This window comes from Poecilia formosa, unplaced genomic scaffold, assembly GCF_000485575.1.
Source record: "Poecilia formosa unplaced genomic scaffold, Poecilia_formosa-5.1.2 Scaffold285, whole genome shotgun sequence".
In the NCBI taxonomy this organism is placed as follows: domain Eukaryota; kingdom Metazoa; phylum Chordata; class Actinopteri; order Cyprinodontiformes; family Poeciliidae; genus Poecilia; species Poecilia formosa.
In genome coordinates, this window is record NW_006800224.1 from 432,918 (window position 1) to 450,775 (window position 17,858).

A 17,858-nucleotide genomic window follows, 5' to 3' on the forward strand; every position below is an offset into this window, starting at 1 on the left:
ATTCTGCATTAAAACATTTTTTAGTTTTGCTTCATTCTCTGTTTTGTTTAAATGTAATTGTAGGTTAGTATGTGTTAGCTTATCATAGGTCAACACTGATTTTATTGAAACCCAAGAATTTATATCATTAGACTGGGTGAAAAGTAAAACACAGAACACTTTTCTCATATATTTCTGTTGGGTAAAAATAATGCAACATAACTTTATTTTCAAAAAGTTCCCAACATTTTCGTATTGCATAGTTTCACCTGACATGAAAACTTAATTTTCTTCCATTTTTATTTCATAACAAAAAAATGTTGGTGCACCAAAGTAAAACTACATCCTCAAAACTTAACAGCATTGAAATAGTACACAGACCGGTTATTATTGCCGGTTAAATTAGTTACTTACTGTTGCAGGATGTTAAATTAGTTACCATTAACATGTCTGAGCGTTTAAATACCCGACCGGACAGAAGATGAACGGTATTTAACAATGCAGAGAGTTTAGATTTCCACATTTTTGATTGAAACTCTTAAAGCTTCGTTGAAATGAAACTCTGCTCACACTGCTCTCCTTTGAACCCAAAAGACAGTGTTCCCGGTGCGCCCCAGACCGCACTGCAAACTGGGACGAGTAAGTCTGAGCCGGACCGTCTGAATGGTCCCTTCCTGTTGGAAATGGGACCATCTGGTGGTTCTGGTGGTGTGTGGGTTTTTGTCTGTTTTTTCTTTTTTTTTAATAAAGCATGAAACCTCTCTGGTGCCTCCTTCCCTCCTTGTTACCTTCCCCTCCTGTTCTAACGGTGTCTGTTAGAGCCACGTGAATGTGGACGTGGTGTTTTACTTTGCATCAGGCTTTAACATTTGTCTTGCACAGATTCCCTGTAACATGGAAACATTTTAAAATTTTTTTTTAGTCCAAAACGTTACCAGGAAGATCAATTCCTGCATAGCTACAGATGGTTGAGCCGAGTCCAGTCACTAAAGACAAATGTTAATGCGAGGTGTTTGGGGGAGCATGCCGACCGCTACTTAGCTCATCTGCTCTTTTCCTCCTCTAAAGCTCATGGATGAGAAATGCTGAGTGAAGGGAAGGGACATATCTTGTGCTTATGTAAATCAGAGTTGGTTCATCATTTAATCAATCGCTGAAAGAATGAAACCGCATGACATAATAATCTTCTTGGTTGTAAAAGCGATGGAGCTCCATCTCTGATCAACTTACTGTTGGGTAGATAAGTAAGGTTTCTTCCTGGTGTCGGGTTTTTTTGTTTTTAACTGTTTAGCATCTCGGAAAGGAATTCCCAGTGGAATAACATATCCACAAAGCCTGACGAGCAAAAAACACTGCGACTGGATCCCTATGTTGATGATCAAGTGCTGTAGGACGTTGTGTCTCTTTAAAAAAGTAACGTAAAGATAGAGTTACATTTGAAAGGAACGTTTCTGAGAGCAAAGTCTGGTAGTTCATATTCTCTGAGAAAAACCCCGGAGCAGATCTAACTCCAAACCGTTTCTAATTCACCCTGTGCTGTAAAACCTTCGTGCTTTATCCCCTGTGCGTTAACCTCAATAACTGAGCACGTGTCTCTTGGGTTTAATCAGTTTTTTCGCAGGGCTGGCAGCAACGTTATCGACCTTTTTACCCCATTTAATGTCCAGCCGTATGTTTAACCCAAGCACACAACCTGAGCAATGTGTGTGTGTGTGTGTGTGTGTGTGTGTCTGTGTGTGTGTGTGTGTGTGTGTGTAGGAGTTGGCCACAAAGAGAGACTCTGTGGGACTTAAAGGAGACAAAGGCGACGAAGGGATGCCCGGTGAGCCGGGAACGCCCGGTAAGACCCGTCTCATTCTTGCAGCAGCCTCTGAATCTGCATCCCTTCAACTTGTTGCTTTCTTTTTTTTTTTATTCATGGCACACCGGGTTACGACCGCGTTTCCCGCCAGCAACCCCGTCGCCTGATGCGGTAGAGGTGAGCGAAAGCCTCTCTTGCACATCTCCAACTGACACGATCAGATAAAACAGTGGAGGAGAAATCGTCGTCGTCACGTTTTTGACGCGTTCCTGTTCAGAGCGACACGCAAAGAACGTGAGGAAACGAGTTGAGATTCGCTTTAGACGAAGTTTAGCAGCTTCAGGTGATCAGAACGTGGAAGATGAACAACGAGCCCGTTAGCTGCATGTGCTAATCATACGTCACAATCCACTGTTATTATCACATCCACCCAGCAAGGATGTGTAAACAAAACACTTTCAAATAAACTCATCTTTTATTTCAATAAGAACAAATTAGAAAGTCCAGTGTTTGATTCGAGGATGTTTACTTAAGATGAAATCATTTTAGTTTTGTTTTGTTCAACTGTTTTCTGCCGTTCAGGGAGCTAAAGGCGATCTGGGGGTCAAAGGTGAAAAGGGAGAAAAAGGCGACTCGGGCCTGCCCGGTCCTCCAGGACTTCCAGGGAAATCCGGACTTGTGGTGGGTTCAGCTCGAATCGGAAAACAGATCAAACTTTGGTTGTGTTGTTGTATTTATGGGCCCGATGCCGATGAGTTAAAAAAATGACTAATATCGTCCGATACCAATGTTGATGCCGATGTATCGTGCATCCCTATCAAACCCATTAAAATGTTATAATTAAGTAAGAGAGCGTTGGACAAAAACCCCACACAGCTTTCTTAATGTAATCCATCCTCCTTTGTGTTTGTGCCTTCAGGGTCCAAAGGGGGAGTCTGTTGTAGGTCCCCCAGGTCCGGTTGGTTCTCCTGGTCAACCCGGAGCTCCCGGGCTCGGAAAACCTGGACCCCGAGGCCCGCCTGGCCCTGCTGGGCCCCCGGGACCGGCCCCCGTTTATGGATCTGGTAAATGTTTGACACAAAGAGATTCAGGAGGAACTGAGGTGCACGTCTGTAATCATGCTGCATATCTTCTCCTCAGACGTCAGTGTCCCTGGTCCTCCAGGTCCTCCCGGTCCACCAGGATCTCCAGGCTACGCTAACATGGTAAGATGGCTAATCCAAAGCGCTGGAAAGCACCGGAAAGCACCGGCAGTGACGTTGTGACGGTGTGTGGTCAGGTGACGACCTTCAAGACCGTCAAGGCTCTTACCAGAGAGACCCAGAGAGCTGCTGAGGGAACCCTGGCGTACGTGTCCGAGAGAGGAGGAGAGCTGTACATCAGGGCCCGCAACGGGTGGCGCAAAATCCAGGTTTGTACCGCAGATTTACATTCCTCTGAGCTGCCGTCTCAACTGGACACCTGGCATTGGATGGCGTCTGAGAGTTACAGCTGGAAAAATGCCACTGGGTTTTACCCATTACTCACATCAAAAGTCAAATGTGAAACTTTCAGATTTTAATTCTGAAAAAAATGATAAATACCCTGCGTTTTTATTCCCTCCCCAGTCGTCCTCTAATTGGTGTTGGTCTCATAAAATACATTATTTTTTTAAGGTTGTGGCTTTAGTCATTTGTCCTCTGTTCTTTGTTCTATTTATTTTTCGTCTTCTTGTGAGACTGGATGTGCATTTGTGATTTTGCTGAATCAGCTCTATAATCCTCCCATAATATCACAGTAAAAATGACTGTGAACAGCTTCGGTCTGTTCGTGATGACTGGAAACACTTTTCTCATAAAATGATAAACATCCTCACATTTGTTTTTGTTTTTTTTGTTTTTTTTTTTGTTTTTTTTTTAGCTTGGAGAGCTGATTCAAAACGGAGCTTCCTCATCAGAAGCGTCTCAGGCTCTGAGCAGAGCGGGGGATTGGAGCAGACCACAAAGAGTTCACAGCCAGGTTCACACAAACACACACATATACACACACACACTGTTACTTGTTTTTATCCGGAAATTTTGCGCATGCGCACAACACTGGAGGGCAAAAAGACTATTCTTCTACATGCTACCCGTAGCCGCGCTGCTGCGGTAGAACAATTTCTTGAACTAAATTAAATCTGGAGATGTAGATGTTATTAATTTAGTGCAGTGAGTCTCAGGAAAGGGACAAACGGCACCAAAGAACTGTTAAAAATACTTCGAAACCACTCGTTGCCATAGCAATTGATTCAACACACACACACACACACACAAAAAACAACGCTCAAATATTTCCCACACAAAGAACATAACATTAAGTTTGTTACAGTGTTATGTTTTTAGGCTTGATGTTTATTTTGCGATTAGTAATAAGTGACCGCTGTGGTTGGTTAGCTACCGCTCTGTTACTGCTCTACTGATGAAATGTCAGTTTCTTTAGTTTGTAACTGAACCAAAACACACCGAATCACATCTACATGTTCCGGTTGTCGAAATCAAACATGAATAACTGAACTACTTCCATCTCACTCACTATTTCTGTTCTTAATTAAAACGTTTTACTGATCTTGTCATCTAGTTGGCAAAACACTGCGTCCCTTTTTTACATATATATGAGGCGTACATTTTACTCGTTAAACCTTAACGCTTAATATTGACAACTTAACAGCTAAAAGCTTTGGTTGTTGTTGTGGAGCAGCTTTCTGCCCTCCAGCAGGGAGGTGGGGGCGGGACCTTGACGTCACGCTGCGTAAACCGCCGGTTTTCGTTGTTTCTGTTGTTCAGGAACTGCAGGACGGCAGCAGGGGATACCAGCCCAGCTACAATATCTTGCCACAGACCATTGAGTCCGTACCTGGAGTGAGTGGAACAAATGCCGCACTGAATCGTCTTCGCCTTTCCCTACCGCTTATGTCGCCTCCTCTTTGCCTCCTTGTCTGAATTTAGCTCCATCTCGTGGCGCTGAATGCTCCGCTCAAAGGCGACATGCGCGGCATTCGTGGGGCAGACTTCCAGTGCTACCAGCAGGCGCGTTCCGTGGGGCTTACCGCCACCTACAGGGCCTTCCTGTCATCACACCTCCAGGACTTGGCGACCATAGTACGGAAGGCTGACCGCAACAACCTGCCGGTGGTTAATCTGAGGGTGAGGAAATGCTCTTCTTAGTCCAGGTTTTTTTTTTATTTTTTTATTTTTTTTTTTAGATTTTTGGTTTCTTGTACTATATATATATTTTTTTTTAAATGACTGCTATAAATTCATTGTATTTTCAAATGTATTTTTCCCCCCACTTCTCTCAGGGGGAAATATTGTTCAGCACTTGGGCCTCCATATTCTCTGAGAATGCGGGCATGTTCAACCCGTTGACACCCATTTATTCTTTCGATGGACGCAACATAATGACCGAGCCAGCATGGTGAGTGGATGTTAGCATATACTGCTAATGGAAAGCCACAGCAGAGAAAATGTGAGGTAGTACATGTGGAAGACTAAAGATATCAATAATCCAGAAGAGTCATTTTTACTACCAACACTTTTTAACTCCAGATTATTAAACTGAAGCATAATAGAGAGAAGAAATGAAGTTTTTCCAAAGCTAAACTTGCATGAAAAACATAGTACGGTCTAAGGATGCGCCGATTTATCGGCCAGTCGATCTGTCGGACCAATTTCTTTCATTTTGTGATTGACGATCAGTCGATACATGTGAAGCCAATCTTATCCACCAATATTATCGACCTCACTAAAGATCTAAAAATCACCCACTGACCTCTTCTGCTCTCCCGTGTGAAAGGTTCGACTGATAGAACGGCCCACCATGTTAACGTTTGCATTTAACAATAGTCCCCCGGCTGTTACCAAGTCAGCAACTTTTTTGCTATCTTTAGCAACATTTCAGACTAAATTAAATTGGCCAAAATCGGAATCGGCGAGTCAGTCTTTTTAAAAATCGGTAATCTGCGATTGGCCAGAAAAACTGCAATCGGTGCACTGCCAGTATAGTCATTATACCAGTTTATAAGTAGAATTGAATAGATATGGATATAAATGAGTAAGGAATTGAGAAGAAATGTAAAAATGGAGGTAACAAACATATGTTCTGCTTAGTGGCACATAAGTGAAGAAATAAACAACAAACTTAGTAAGTAAATTGGTAAGATAGTTTCGACGGGTTAGTAAGTAACTGAACAGACACTGGATGTAGGGCAGGTAAATACATAAGTAAACAAATAAATAAGTTGGGCAAGTAAATAACTGACTTAGTAAATAAGAAAATATAGCAAGTAGGTAATTAATTAAAAAACAGGCAACTTATTAAATAAGTTAAATTTAATAACAAGAGAATAGAGTGATTTTTTTCCCCCTTTGAGCTAAGTATGTTTTTTTAGTTTCCACCTTAAAATATAGATTAAAAAAAAATTACACGGTGAATATAATCCGTTCAACTGATGAAAAGTTAAGAGGGAGAGCATTTCAGTTCTGACTGCTGCTGTGTCCCGCTTCTGCCCCCTGCAGGCCGGAGAAGCTGGTGTGGCACGGCTCCAGCACGGTGGGCACCCGCCTGACCGCCAACTACTGCGAGGCGTGGCGGACGGGCGACATGGCGGTGACGGGCCAGGCGGCGCTGCTGCAGACGGGCCGGCTGCTGGGACAACACCCCCGCTCCTGCTCCAACCACTACGTGGTGCTGTGTATAGAGAACACATACGTGGGAAACACACCCCAAAGGAGAACCTGAAGAAACACACACACACACACACACACACACACACACACACACACACACACACACACACACACATATTAACACACATGCAGGCATGTTGAAAGTGGGAAATATGATTGGGGGGAAAAACACATTTAGGCACATGAAACACACACATAGATACATGTTGTTATTGTTTTGTTTTTGTGTTTAGTTCCCACCTGAAAGGCGGTGTGAGACAGCAGCTCAACATGTCCATCCATATCTAGAGCTCAGTTATTTTTGTAGTCTCTAACAGAGTAAAAAATAAAATAAATATATAATAAAAAATAGGAAAAAAAAAAAACATTCTCAGTGTTTGAGGGCTGCCAGCTTTACGTTGTTTCTGGGGCTTCTTTGTTTTCCTGTTCTACAGGCAAACTAGTGGAGAAACGTAGCAGAACTGCTGTAAAATAAACCACAGAGTCACTGGTCTGGTCTGATAAGACAAAGTTTCCTTTTTCCTGTTTTCAAACTAAAGTGAAGTTTCTGACGAGACATGCAGCGATATCGGACAAAAAGAGAATCCTCATGTAGGATGACGACACAGTCATCCTACATTTATAACTCCAAAAGTAAAAAACAAAAAAAAAAGTCATAAAATATATTGCTTCTCTTGCAGAAGCTTATTCTCAAAAAATAAAAATAAAAAATCAAACCAAAACTTCTACAAAATATGTTTGTTTTTTTTTTCAACATTTTTCCCCCCCAAAAAAATTAGACAAAATTTTTTGAAAAAAGATTTTCTAAAAAAATAAAATAAAATAAAAATTAGAAGATTTTTTCTAAAATATTTTTTTTCTAGAAAAAAATTAGAGCAAATGTTCCACTTCTAAAAAACATTGTCAAAAATTATTTTTTAAGCAAATTTATGTACTGCATCTATTGACATTCTAATGGTAACATAATCATTTTGTGATTACTTAACATTTTCAGATTGACTACTGAAGGGTAATAAGTTTGACCCAGTCCTCTATTCAAAATAAGAAAGACAGCAGAACATCCGATTCGACTATTGATCTTCCCGGAACAAGGAAACGGCTACGATAAAGTGGATGTTCATCTAAATTTGCCAATATCTCTATTAGTTCACCTATTAGAAAATGAAACAGACTGTGATTTTCTTGAATTTATACATTAGTATGTCCTAGTAGGAAAACATAGCTAGCATTCATTCACATGTTGCTGTTTGAAGTTGGAACTTGTACGTGTTTGTTGACATTGTCCAGTTGTTTGTTTCTTGTAATACTGTAGACATCTTTTTCTTTTTTTAAATGAATCACACTAAATGACTGATAATCTCCTCACCACGCTTTGATTGAAATGTTCTGCCTGTAAACTTGACTGTTAGTTGTTCTACTGTCTGTATCTTCTGATGAAACAAAAACTTGACTTTCTTGTACTTACCTTCTGGTGCTCACTAAATAAAGTGTCTGATTTTTTACTTTTTGGTTTTTTTGGGGGGTTTTTTATAAGCAGTGACTCTTTTGTTGAGTAGAAAACTTGCTTCTAAATAAGTTGGAATACAATCGCATAGATCCGTTTGTATGTTGTGGCCCTTAGCAATCTTAATCCATTTTGCATCTTTTTTTTCATCCACATTTTCCTTCCACTCAACTTTCTATTAATATTTGTAGATACAGCACTCTAAACAACAGTCACGTTTTGAGGCTCGTCTTTGAGGGTTATAAGTGAAAAGTCACTGCCATGTCCATTTTTTTGGAGAATGACGCCAAAGCATATTTGGTCACTTTGGATGCTTGAAATTTAGAATTTTGTACTGTGATTTTTTTTGGACAAAGTTTTGAGAAACTTAGAATTTTTTTTCTAACAAATTTCTCAGATTTTTCAAGCAAATATTTTGACCTCTAATTTAGAATTTTCAACTTCTCAAACATTTTGTGTCCAAAAATTTTTTTTCATAGAAAAACTAAGTTTTGTGAAATTCAGAAATTAAGAATAATAAAATTTTCTACTAAAATTTGAGTTTTGTCGAGCAAAGTATTGACTTTCTTGAAAATATGAAAATTTGAAATTAAAAAATTGGCAAAGAGTGTTTGAAAAAAGTGCAGTTTAAATATAATTCATATAAATAATATTTATTAATAAGAGTGATACTTTATAAAAGCATTAGAGTTGAATGATTGAAACTTTATTTTGTTTCTTTCTGCATCTGTACTTTTTATCTCATTTTTAATGTGTTTTATTTTGATTTTATTCTTTTTAGTTTAATTCTATTTTACTTTATTCTACAGCAAATTTGCAACTTTTCACACTTAAACTTATTTGTTTTCTTCCGAAAAATGTCAGATTTTTTTTCTAGCAAATTTTTGGCTTTGCAAACTTAGAAATTGTGTTTTTCCTTAATAAAAAATGAATTATTTCCCTTTTGTCTTATACTGAAGAATAAGCTGTAAACCACAATTATCAAACACAACTGCAGTAACTATTTAAAAGTATCATTTTGTCTATGATAAATCCATAAACTGAATCCCTCTCACTTTTGAATGGAATTTCTTAAAAGATTTTCCTCGATAAAGGATGTACTTGTAATTCATAAAGCGAAATATGACATTTGTCCACCAGGTGGGGTAAGTCCAAGTTTGGATAGAAAAGCGCATGCGTGTTTTTTTTTCCTTGTTATTCAACAAACATGTCTGCCTCCTGTCTGACGGCACTCAGGGCATCTCTGACAGGTAAAACCTTTTTATCCTTAACTGGTATACATTCAGGACAGACAATATACTTTTTTTTTGTATTAGGACTAGATATTACCAGGGTAACATAATTTATCTTGTATTACTTTCGTAGCTTGTTTGTATTGTTTTTAACTGACTTAATTCCTGTTCCTGCTGTAAACATATTTTTTGCTGAAGAAACCGTGATAATGGATTTAGCGCAAAGTTAAAAAACTGGATTCGTCTTCCAGCTTTTCACAGAGGTTCCTGCCGGTGGCTCCTCGTGCACTACGCTCGTCTGACCCCGATAGTGTGTCACCGTTTGCGGCTTCATGTCTCCCCCACCGCCGGGCTGTCCAGCTCCAGGATCGAGCCGACACAGAGCTCCGACGCAGCCGACAAGGTTGCAGACAGACTCGGTCAGGAAGAGCCGGAAGGTCCGGAGTATATCCCCAGGAAGAAGGCCAAGAACCCTATGTTGAAGTTAGGATATGCTTGGTGAGCACTTCCTGTTTATACCTCACGTCTTTACTCCACGTAAAGACGTGATTATTTTCCCCAAATATTTTACGGAGAAACGAAGAAATCGCAGTTCATTCATCATTAATAGAACTATTTGTCCATTTTTCTGTGACGTATTAAAAATATGCTAATTCAGCCCACTCTCCTCCCTGTCTGGCCATATGGATAAAAAGCGGGGCAGAGAGAGAAAGATGATGTCACAATAACAAATTTTGCTGGATGGTAAATTGTCCCTGAAGTTATCGAGGTAAACGATAACGATATTTTTGTTTTGAGACAATTTTCTAGTATTATGATGATAATTGCATGGTAAGGCAACAGTACATTACAAAATAAAACAAACATACATTTATTAAATGAATTAAGTCTCTTTGAACAAAATTATCCTTCAAAAAAGGGTTAAAGGGCCAATACACCAGACTGAAGTCAATCAGTTTTTGGTAAAAAGAGAGAGAAAAGAGAAAAACGATAACTCATGCAAATGGAAATTACTAAGCTCGTTTTAATTTATCAAGCAATTGATTTATTGCCAATGGCTGCTGGCCTACTAATCAGCTGCTTCCATTTGAAAAAGCAATACATTGTTGCCACGTTTACACATCATTACAACTGTCTGATATCCCAGATTATCACAGTAGCTTCAATGAGACTTTTGCAATAATGACAATAAAATGAAAAAAAGAAATAAGATTTCAATATTGGTTGATGGCCTAAAATTCTGCTGATTAGTTTGCATCATTTCTTTGATAACATCTAAAATAGCTGCTGTTGCATCGGTTCTACATTGCTTTTTCTGTTCATGCTGTGGATTGCGACCAGTTTTTATTTACAGTAGGAATAGCTTTTGTTTTACAGTCGACACACTATATCTGAAAGTTTGATTTGATCTGCCTGGTAGCTTTAAAGAAACAAGTGGCGGACAGGAAGTAGGTCATTGTACAGAAATGGTCGTTTCTGGCGAATTTGACAATAGGAAACCTCACGGGCTTGACCAAAAATATCTCCCCTCTACTCCAGGATGATCGGACTCCCCGCAGGGATCATCGGCTTCGTTCTGGCCAAGAGACAAGTGGACAAAAACCGCCTGAAGCAGCTGAAGATCAGACAGAGGATGAAACGATCCAACGAGGGTGAATACGACGGGAGCCGATATCGCCAGCACGCCAAGCTGGACCGGTGACGTGTAAATCCCGTCACGCCCCAAGAGACGCGAGGACTTCTGCCTAAAGCCACGTGGAGAAAAACTGATTTCATGAAAAAGCTACATGTAAACAATAAGCACTACCGGGTGTAAACAAAAGGAAACAGTTTATTTCATATGACAATGCAAACGTTATCTTCAGGAGCGATGTGTATTTACACCAACTGTGTGGTCTTTACATGCTGAGTGTTTGACACTGTTGCTTTAATAAAAGGATTACATGCAGCAGCAGCTGGGTGCGGTCGGGAAAAATCAGGAGTTTTTTTTTTTTTTTTCCCCCCCCTCCAGCTGAAACATTTCACTGGTTGTTTGGGAGGAGACTCCACCCTGCTGGCTCAGGGAGGAGTTCTGACCTGATCTGACTGAGTCACAACAGGACATCTTATATAATGAAGTAGTTTAAGAAAAAAAAAATTGCCATGGATTTTGCTTATATTCAGATCAGTAAGTTGATGCAAAAAAAAAAAAAAGACAGCAGCTATCTACAGTGAATCTCATGCCAACACACCCCTGTTAAAATGCCGAGTTGTGTGACAGAAAAATATGAGCTGTTATTATTTCGACGTCTTTTTTCCCACCTCTCATGCGACATACCCTGTGAGATTCAACTGGAAAACAAAACGCATTATGAGGAAACTCCAATCTAAGGCTGTATAAACGAAAGAAAAATTAGCCTTTGTTCACAATCCAAAAGAACACTCCCACAGTGAAGCACGGTGGTGGCAGCATTATGTTCTCAGGTTGCTTTTCTTCAGATGGAAATGAGGTTTTTGTTAAGGTGGAATTATGAACAATTCAAACCTTCAGGTTGCCTAGGAAGCTGAAGATGAGGGATCTTTATTTTTTAGCATTTGATGTATCCAGGGCCGGATGTACGAGGGCCCCTAAGGTTTACCTTCCATTAAGAAAAAAAATTAACGCAAATTACAGTATCAATATGAATGTATTAACGGATGCATTGTAAGCTCAATACGACAAAGCCAATAATTAAACATTGTTCCCAAACAAATCGACAACTTATCCAAGATATGAATATTGTTTATACTCATGGAAACCCCACAATATTAATACAAGTCACCTAATTTGGGACAATGAGTTTTATATAATGTATGATGTTTGCAAAACATTCATTCATTTAAAAAATAAATTGGGAGGCGCCCTCAAACTGTAGCCCTGGGCTAGTGCCTCTGTAAACCCTTTATAAACTATCTCACGATAAATCTAGAGAACATGTAACAGATCTGCAGAAAACAGTGAAATATGATGGCAGTTACGTTATATTTTGTAATTTATATTTTTGTTTTCCAACCGAATTCTTGACATGTGGCATATTAAAAAGGTAGGAAAAGTTTTAAAATGGATCTATAATGCTTTACTTGATATAAATGTGGCATTTAAACAGAGGTGTTTATCATCACTAGATGACAAGTGCATAGTATAAATATGTATATTACAAGTATAAAAGTAGTTTTCATAGCTCCCTACATGGTAACAAAAATCAGATTGAGCCACTTGATTCTTTCCCTGCATTGGTTCAATAGCTTAATAAATGCTATGATATATTTTTATATTTTAGTAAAAAAAAAAGAAAAAAAAAAAGGTAAAAGTTGTAACAGAGAAAAAAGCAATGTTTTGCTTTCCAGCACCCATCCGGAACGCGCAGCCTCATTTGGTGACGGATCCGATAATCTGCAGCAGGAACAGGAAGATCTGGACGATGTCCACGTAGATGGACAGCGCGGCAAAGACGTACTCCTCTGGACTGATGGAGTGCTTCCTGTTTCCTATCAGGAGCTGAGTGTGATATGCCAGGAACTACAAACACACACAGATGCATTAACAGCAAGACAGTAGGAAGGCAGGGAGTAAAATCATTTAAAGGAAAAAAAGAAACACTCACCAGAGTGAACACTACGGCTCCTATCGCCGCGTACAGCATGTGAAGCCAATACATCTGCAAGACAAGTGTCAGTTAGGAGAACCTGAAGCCCGATAGGTTCTGCTTATGAAATCTTTTTTTTTACCCTGACGTAAACTCAGACTCACATATTTGAAGGAAAGCACGATGGCTGTGATTATGCCGGTCACAAACATGACAATCCCGAGGACACAGAAGAGGCCCTGGCACTTTGTGAAATCCACCTGGAGGGTGAAACCAGAAACCGGCCGGTTAAAAATGTGTTCCTGAAGCAGCTTCGTAAAGCAGAAACACACACACACCTTTGTCTGGAAACAGAAGACTGTGACAGCGATGCACACAACAGCAGTGATTCCGAGAGCCAGAAACACAGCTTTTGTGTTGTAGTAACTAAAACCGAAAAGAAACTGGATTAGTACTCAGGATAAAAATGGGCTTTTACTGTTTGGTGTTTTTTCTTACCTCGAGATAGTTCCAGTCATGTAAGACAGAGCCAGAGTCTGAGACAGAGGGGGGGAAGAATATAAAAGGATGAACAACAATGTACTGTGAAGTTTTTATAAACGCTGGAGAAACTAACCGATCATAAAACTAAAACACGTTATTTGATTTGTAAAAGAAAACGCTTGCTGAGTTTGTTCACATTTTGTCACGTTACAACAACCTTCAACTTATTTTATTAAGATTTTTTTTCTATTTTTCAACAAACACAAAGTTGTACATGGTTGAGAAGAGGAAGAAAAATTCAAGACAGTTTGACTTTTTTTTTTTTGAAGATACAATCTGAATGTGTTGTTATCCAATAGTTTATTGCTGCTCTGTTTTGAACATCTAGACACTGAAACCTTCATTTCTTCTTTCCAGAAACTCAAGAGGTTTGAATCTGAACAGCATTTTTTTTTCCCCAAGTGTTTTGAAATGTTTATTTGAATCCATCAGTGTCTTATCTCTGGCTCAAAAATAAAAAAAGAACTTACAGCTTTAAATAGAAATGTAATAACAAATGCTGGTTTTATCTGTTTGGTTTTTTTTTTTTACATGTAATAAGTTGATTTCCCATGTCAAATACCAGTGATGCTATTTTTAGATATTTTTTTACACTAAACTGGAAACTATGTGCTTCCCAAAATTTTCCACAAATTGCCACATCATCCCCTGAAATCACACAGAAAATTGGATTCTTTAAAAATGACATCAAATTTCCTGAAGCAGACGTTTATAAAAATTCAACGTTTTTATTTATTTTTTTTTTAAAGGTTATGTAACATTTGTGGCTCTAAACGAGTGCTGCTTCGCTGTACTGAGGGCAAATATGGCATTCAGATAGCATTCACAATCGTGAATATGTTTCACAAACAAAAATGTGCAACTTTGTGTTGTTCTATTACACTAAATTCTAAAAAAAAAAACTAAATCTATACAGCCATATGCAAAGCACAGTCAGTCTGGTGACATGGGAGAAAAGAAAGGAAAAATTGTGGCCATGACTTGTGGGAACGACTTGTTTAATTTGTGACCACAACTTAATTATAACAACTCATGGTGACGAGTTTTTTGCTTTTTTTTCTCTTGTCGGCAGACGATCTTCGTAGTAAAGTGACAAAATGTCACGTCGTTTCTACCGATGTGGCACCGCTGAGTGAGAGAGCTGCATCATTTTGCTGGTTGAGTAGATTAAACGGAGATAACGAAGCAAAGCTCAAACTGTCAGCAGGGAGGCTGCTGCTGAGTCACGGCTAAACCTCTAGCATGAAGGCTACGCTGGTCGAAGAACGCTGGAAACCTTTACGTAGAGCGCTTCTACGGTTGAATCTAAGAATAAACTCTAGGTCACTCCAGGAAGGTGATTCCTGTTTCTGATGACAAACTGTGAGAAGATGAACTCACAAAGATCAGCAGCAGAATAATGTTCCATGGGAACTTCCTCCTGAAGAGGTAAAAATGTAAACAGGGCAGCTTTAGTACTTAGCGGTTATTATTTACACGAATGTTTATTTTCCTATAAAACTCACCGTGGGCCTTTACAGCAAACCAACACAAGGTGGGTGATGAAATATACAGCACTTTAAATTAAACAAACACAATAATTAACATTCACTTTTCTTCCAGCATACTGCTTTAAAGCATGGAAAAAAAAAAAAAAAAAAAAAAAAAAGGAAGAAAGGCTTACTATGATGCCCAATACACAGCCTGGTTTCTCCTTACAAAATCTCTGACCGGTGAACTGTGGGGAAACGGAAGCGGTTAGCATTAGCATCAGGTGACGCTCCGATGGCGATGAACAATAGCTGCTGATGCGTACTCACACGAAGGTGAATATGGCAACGATGGCTGTGGTGACGAGGAGCTGGGAGGCCAGGATCATGTAAACCTGAAACACAGAGAGGGAAACCGTTCTACTGCAGGCTGGAAGAGCAGCCAATCAGAAGAGGTCACGCTTTGTTTTACAGAAAAAAAAAAAAAAAAAGAAGAAATGAAGTAAAAGTTTGCGTGAAGCGGTGTACAGTGAAATTCATCTGACAACATGAAAAACGGCACTTAGTATCATCCATAAAGAAGTATGAATAATATAACGTCCTGTTAATGGTTTGTTGATGCACTTACAGCACTTAGTGTACGATACCGTAACTCAGTGCCTATTGTAGGACCACTGTTCATCAGCTTTTCATGGTATTACAAGTATTTTCAGTTTTGGACATGAAACTGTACAACATTAGCCAGAAGAAAGAAAAGTTGGCAACTTTCGGGTTTCTCCCAGTGTATTGTAAGCCATCAGGCTTACAATACACCCCCACCAAGCTAAGCATCATTTATTTGCTTATTATACTTTTATATATATATATATATATATATATATATATATATATATAATTCACTAAAGAGATATACATCTCTTTGGCAAAAGTTTTTTTTTAATTATTTTTATTATTCACACAAACTCAATAACCCAGACTTTCATTAGGATGAAACAACTACAGTACAAAAAAAAATCATATTTAATTTAATTGGATTTTTTAAAATGTTTTTCTTTTTTGAGGCCTTATAGTTGGTGTTTAGGTGTTGTTAATAACGTCTTCCAAAAACACATAATCCCCTGGTCGCATTTTCAAATTTCCTGTCAGCTTTAAACATTTTTAACTCAAAGACATGGCCTCGCGTCCCTACCACTGGGCTCAGCTCGTTTTAGACTTATAACAAAACAACAACTACTTTTTATATTTTCGAAGAGGGGTCACATATATTATCTGAAAATCTAACTTAAATAAATCTAATTAGAATGCTGAAGTTGATTTAGAAGCAGCAGTTCTTATTTTTGCTTTAGACATAAAGCAGGAAGTTGCTTCTGGACGTAATTCAACAGAAAGAAGAGTTTCAGGAAGTCCAACAAAACAAGACTCACTCGCAGCAAGGAAAGCTTAAAGAGAGTTCAACAGGTGACAGAATTTTTTATTTCTTCTATACTCATTCTTGATTGAAATAGGAAGAAAAATAAAATCTAAAAAAAAAAAACATCAAATTTGTGTCACTGCTGGACTTTCTTGCTCCTCTCCAAAGCAATAACATCTCGTAAACGAGCCAAGTTCCCTTGCACTCCATTTAAAACAAGCGTCTGAAGAAAAGCAAAGGGAGTATCTACTATTCTTTCGTCTAGAGCTGGAGAGCAGCTGTGTGGAAAACGCTGCGCCTACAAAACAACATGTTTGCGTAAAACAGAAACAGCTGCAGCTCGTCAGACAGCCTGGCCTGGCCTTCCTCACCCGTTCCTTACCTTTCTGATGAAGGCATGCCGAATGCTCATGTCGTCCCAGTTGCTGCCGCTCGCCGCGAACTCCTCGTCTGTTTTATTCACGGAAAAGAAGAAGAAATAAAAAGAAAAATAATGTCACTAAAATCAGAGATGAAAGGAATGCACTCAGATCAGATCACAACAAAACATGTGACGCAGCTGAAAACAGCGTAGTTCAGGAGAAAGGTTTAGAATAAAGCATTCGTGTGCTACAATGGCCCAGCTTGACACACGGAAAGCGATGCCGATTCCTCTGTTGATTCCTCTTCTTATTTCCTCTACAATGTCCTCCAGCCAAGAATGTTGAGATATGAGGGCCGTTGTAGATAGAAAAGAAAAAGAACAAATTTCCACACAAACAACATCTGAATTTTTATACAAGGATATTTCTGAGTTTGAAAGTAAAAAATAAATTGCAAGAAAAATTTGTAACTTTTGATATTAATCTCAGAAATTTTCTAGAAAAAGCATGCAAGTAAAAAATTTTAGACTTTCGGAAATTTTTAAACTCAGAAATCTCCCAAGTTTTTTTTACAGAAAATTTCTAAGATCAATCTCACCGTTTCTGAGTTTTTCTGGAAAATTTCTGATTTTTTTTTTCTTTTTTGCCAGAAATGTACTCCTCTGTTTTTTCTATCTACAATAGCCCTAATATCCCGTCGTAGCCAAGTGACCAATGACATTCGTGCTTCTGAAATTTTGCTTGGTGGTTGCTATTCAACACGAGAAAGTAGAAAAACGTTGGTCTTTTTGTGGCCGTCATGTCCCGTGTGTTGGCTTTCAACGCAAGTGGTAATCACTTTCTGATCCCTGTTGAGACCGCTACCAATGATAGACACAGAAAGCTAGCTAGCCTGTTAGCAAGGATAGATTAGCAGTTAGTTTCAGACTGCAATGAAGATACATGCGTGCAACTCAAAACTTTTGCCTGACAGAAAAGTCCTGGGGAAAAAAACATACATTTACAAGAATATATGAATATATAAGACCTGTGATTAATGTTCTATTTTAATTAGGGCTGAAACGATTCCTCGAATGATTCGAGTACCTCGATTACTAAAATTCCTCGAGGAAAATGGACCTGCCTCGAAGCTTCGTTAATTTATGTTTTATTAGTTAGCGCACCGTGTTCCGGCCGGGACTTCATTTAAACGCTAAGTCTCAGCTGCATAAAGTCCAATCTTCAAGATTGGCCCGTGGGGATTTTA

The 17,858-nt window shown here is 38.9% G+C and overlaps 3 protein-coding genes across 7 annotated transcripts in view; 2 read left to right on the forward strand and 1 right to left on the reverse strand.

Moving 5' to 3' along the window:
• col15a1b (collagen, type XV, alpha 1b) overlaps positions 1–7,141 on the forward strand; it is a 46,020-nt gene extending 38,879 nt beyond the window's left edge. For 3 of the 5 annotated variants that reach the window (XM_016681577.1, XM_016681576.1, XM_016681575.1), the window contains 12 exons: positions 574–618; positions 1,738–1,819; positions 1,932–1,957; positions 2,363–2,461; positions 2,700–2,844; positions 2,921–2,985; positions 3,060–3,191; positions 3,680–3,778; positions 4,585–4,659; positions 4,747–4,944; positions 5,100–5,215; positions 6,316–7,138. In XM_016681577.1, coding sequence (XP_016537063.1) covers positions 574–618; positions 1,738–1,819; positions 1,932–1,957; positions 2,363–2,461; positions 2,700–2,844; positions 2,921–2,985; positions 3,060–3,191; positions 3,680–3,778; positions 4,585–4,659; positions 4,747–4,944; positions 5,100–5,215; positions 6,316–6,538 — 1,305 coding nt within the window. In that variant the 3' untranslated portion in view covers positions 6,539–7,138. Of the gene's footprint in view, positions 1–573; positions 619–1,737; positions 1,820–1,931; positions 1,958–2,362; positions 2,462–2,699; positions 2,845–2,920; positions 2,986–3,059; positions 3,192–3,679; positions 3,779–4,584; positions 4,660–4,746; positions 4,945–5,099; positions 5,216–6,315 lie in introns of all 5 variants that reach the window. The other 2 variants (XM_016681573.1, XM_016681574.1) reach the window with 2 other exon arrangements.
• Positions 7,142–9,141: 2,000 nt separating this feature from the next.
• si:ch73-71c20.5 (PNKD metallo-beta-lactamase domain containing) lies at positions 9,142–11,415 on the forward strand. Its single transcript, XM_007571695.2, has 3 exons — positions 9,142–9,240; positions 9,474–9,720; positions 10,762–11,415. The coding sequence occupies exons 1-3, from the start codon at positions 9,198–9,200 to the stop codon at positions 10,922–10,924; spliced, it is 453 nt and encodes a 150-aa protein (XP_007571757.1). The 5' UTR covers positions 9,142–9,197; the 3' UTR covers positions 10,925–11,415.
• Positions 11,416–11,872: 457 nt separating this feature from the next.
• The window catches only part of tmbim1a (transmembrane BAX inhibitor motif containing 1a), a 12,297-nt gene continuing 6,311 nt past the window's right edge, over positions 11,873–17,858 (reverse strand). The window contains exons 3-12 of the mRNA XM_007571694.2: positions 16,633–16,700; positions 15,170–15,234; positions 15,034–15,087; positions 14,876–14,926; positions 14,751–14,790; positions 13,326–13,363; positions 13,166–13,253; positions 12,992–13,087; positions 12,846–12,899; positions 11,873–12,760 (exon numbers count right to left, since the gene is read on the reverse strand). Coding sequence (XP_007571756.1) covers positions 12,611–12,760; positions 12,846–12,899; positions 12,992–13,087; positions 13,166–13,253; positions 13,326–13,363; positions 14,751–14,790; positions 14,876–14,926; positions 15,034–15,087; positions 15,170–15,234; positions 16,633–16,700 — 704 coding nt within the window. The 3' untranslated portion in view covers positions 11,873–12,610. The remainder of the gene's footprint in view (positions 12,761–12,845; positions 12,900–12,991; positions 13,088–13,165; positions 13,254–13,325; positions 13,364–14,750; positions 14,791–14,875; positions 14,927–15,033; positions 15,088–15,169; positions 15,235–16,632; positions 16,701–17,858) is intronic.

Excerpts from the sequence above, each read along its gene's own strand:
- si:ch73-71c20.5 (XM_007571695.2), top strand. The coding sequence starts at position 9,198 with ATGTCTGCCTCCTGTCTGACGGCACTCAGGGCATCTCTGACAG. Across the intron at positions 9,241-9,473 it reads ACTCAGGGCATCTCTGACAG|CTTTTCACAGAGGTTCCTGC; the intron begins GTAAAACCTTTT and ends TTCGTCTTCCAG. Across the intron at positions 9,721-10,761 it reads TTGAAGTTAGGATATGCTTG|GATGATCGGACTCCCCGCAG; the intron begins GTGAGCACTTCC and ends CCTCTACTCCAG.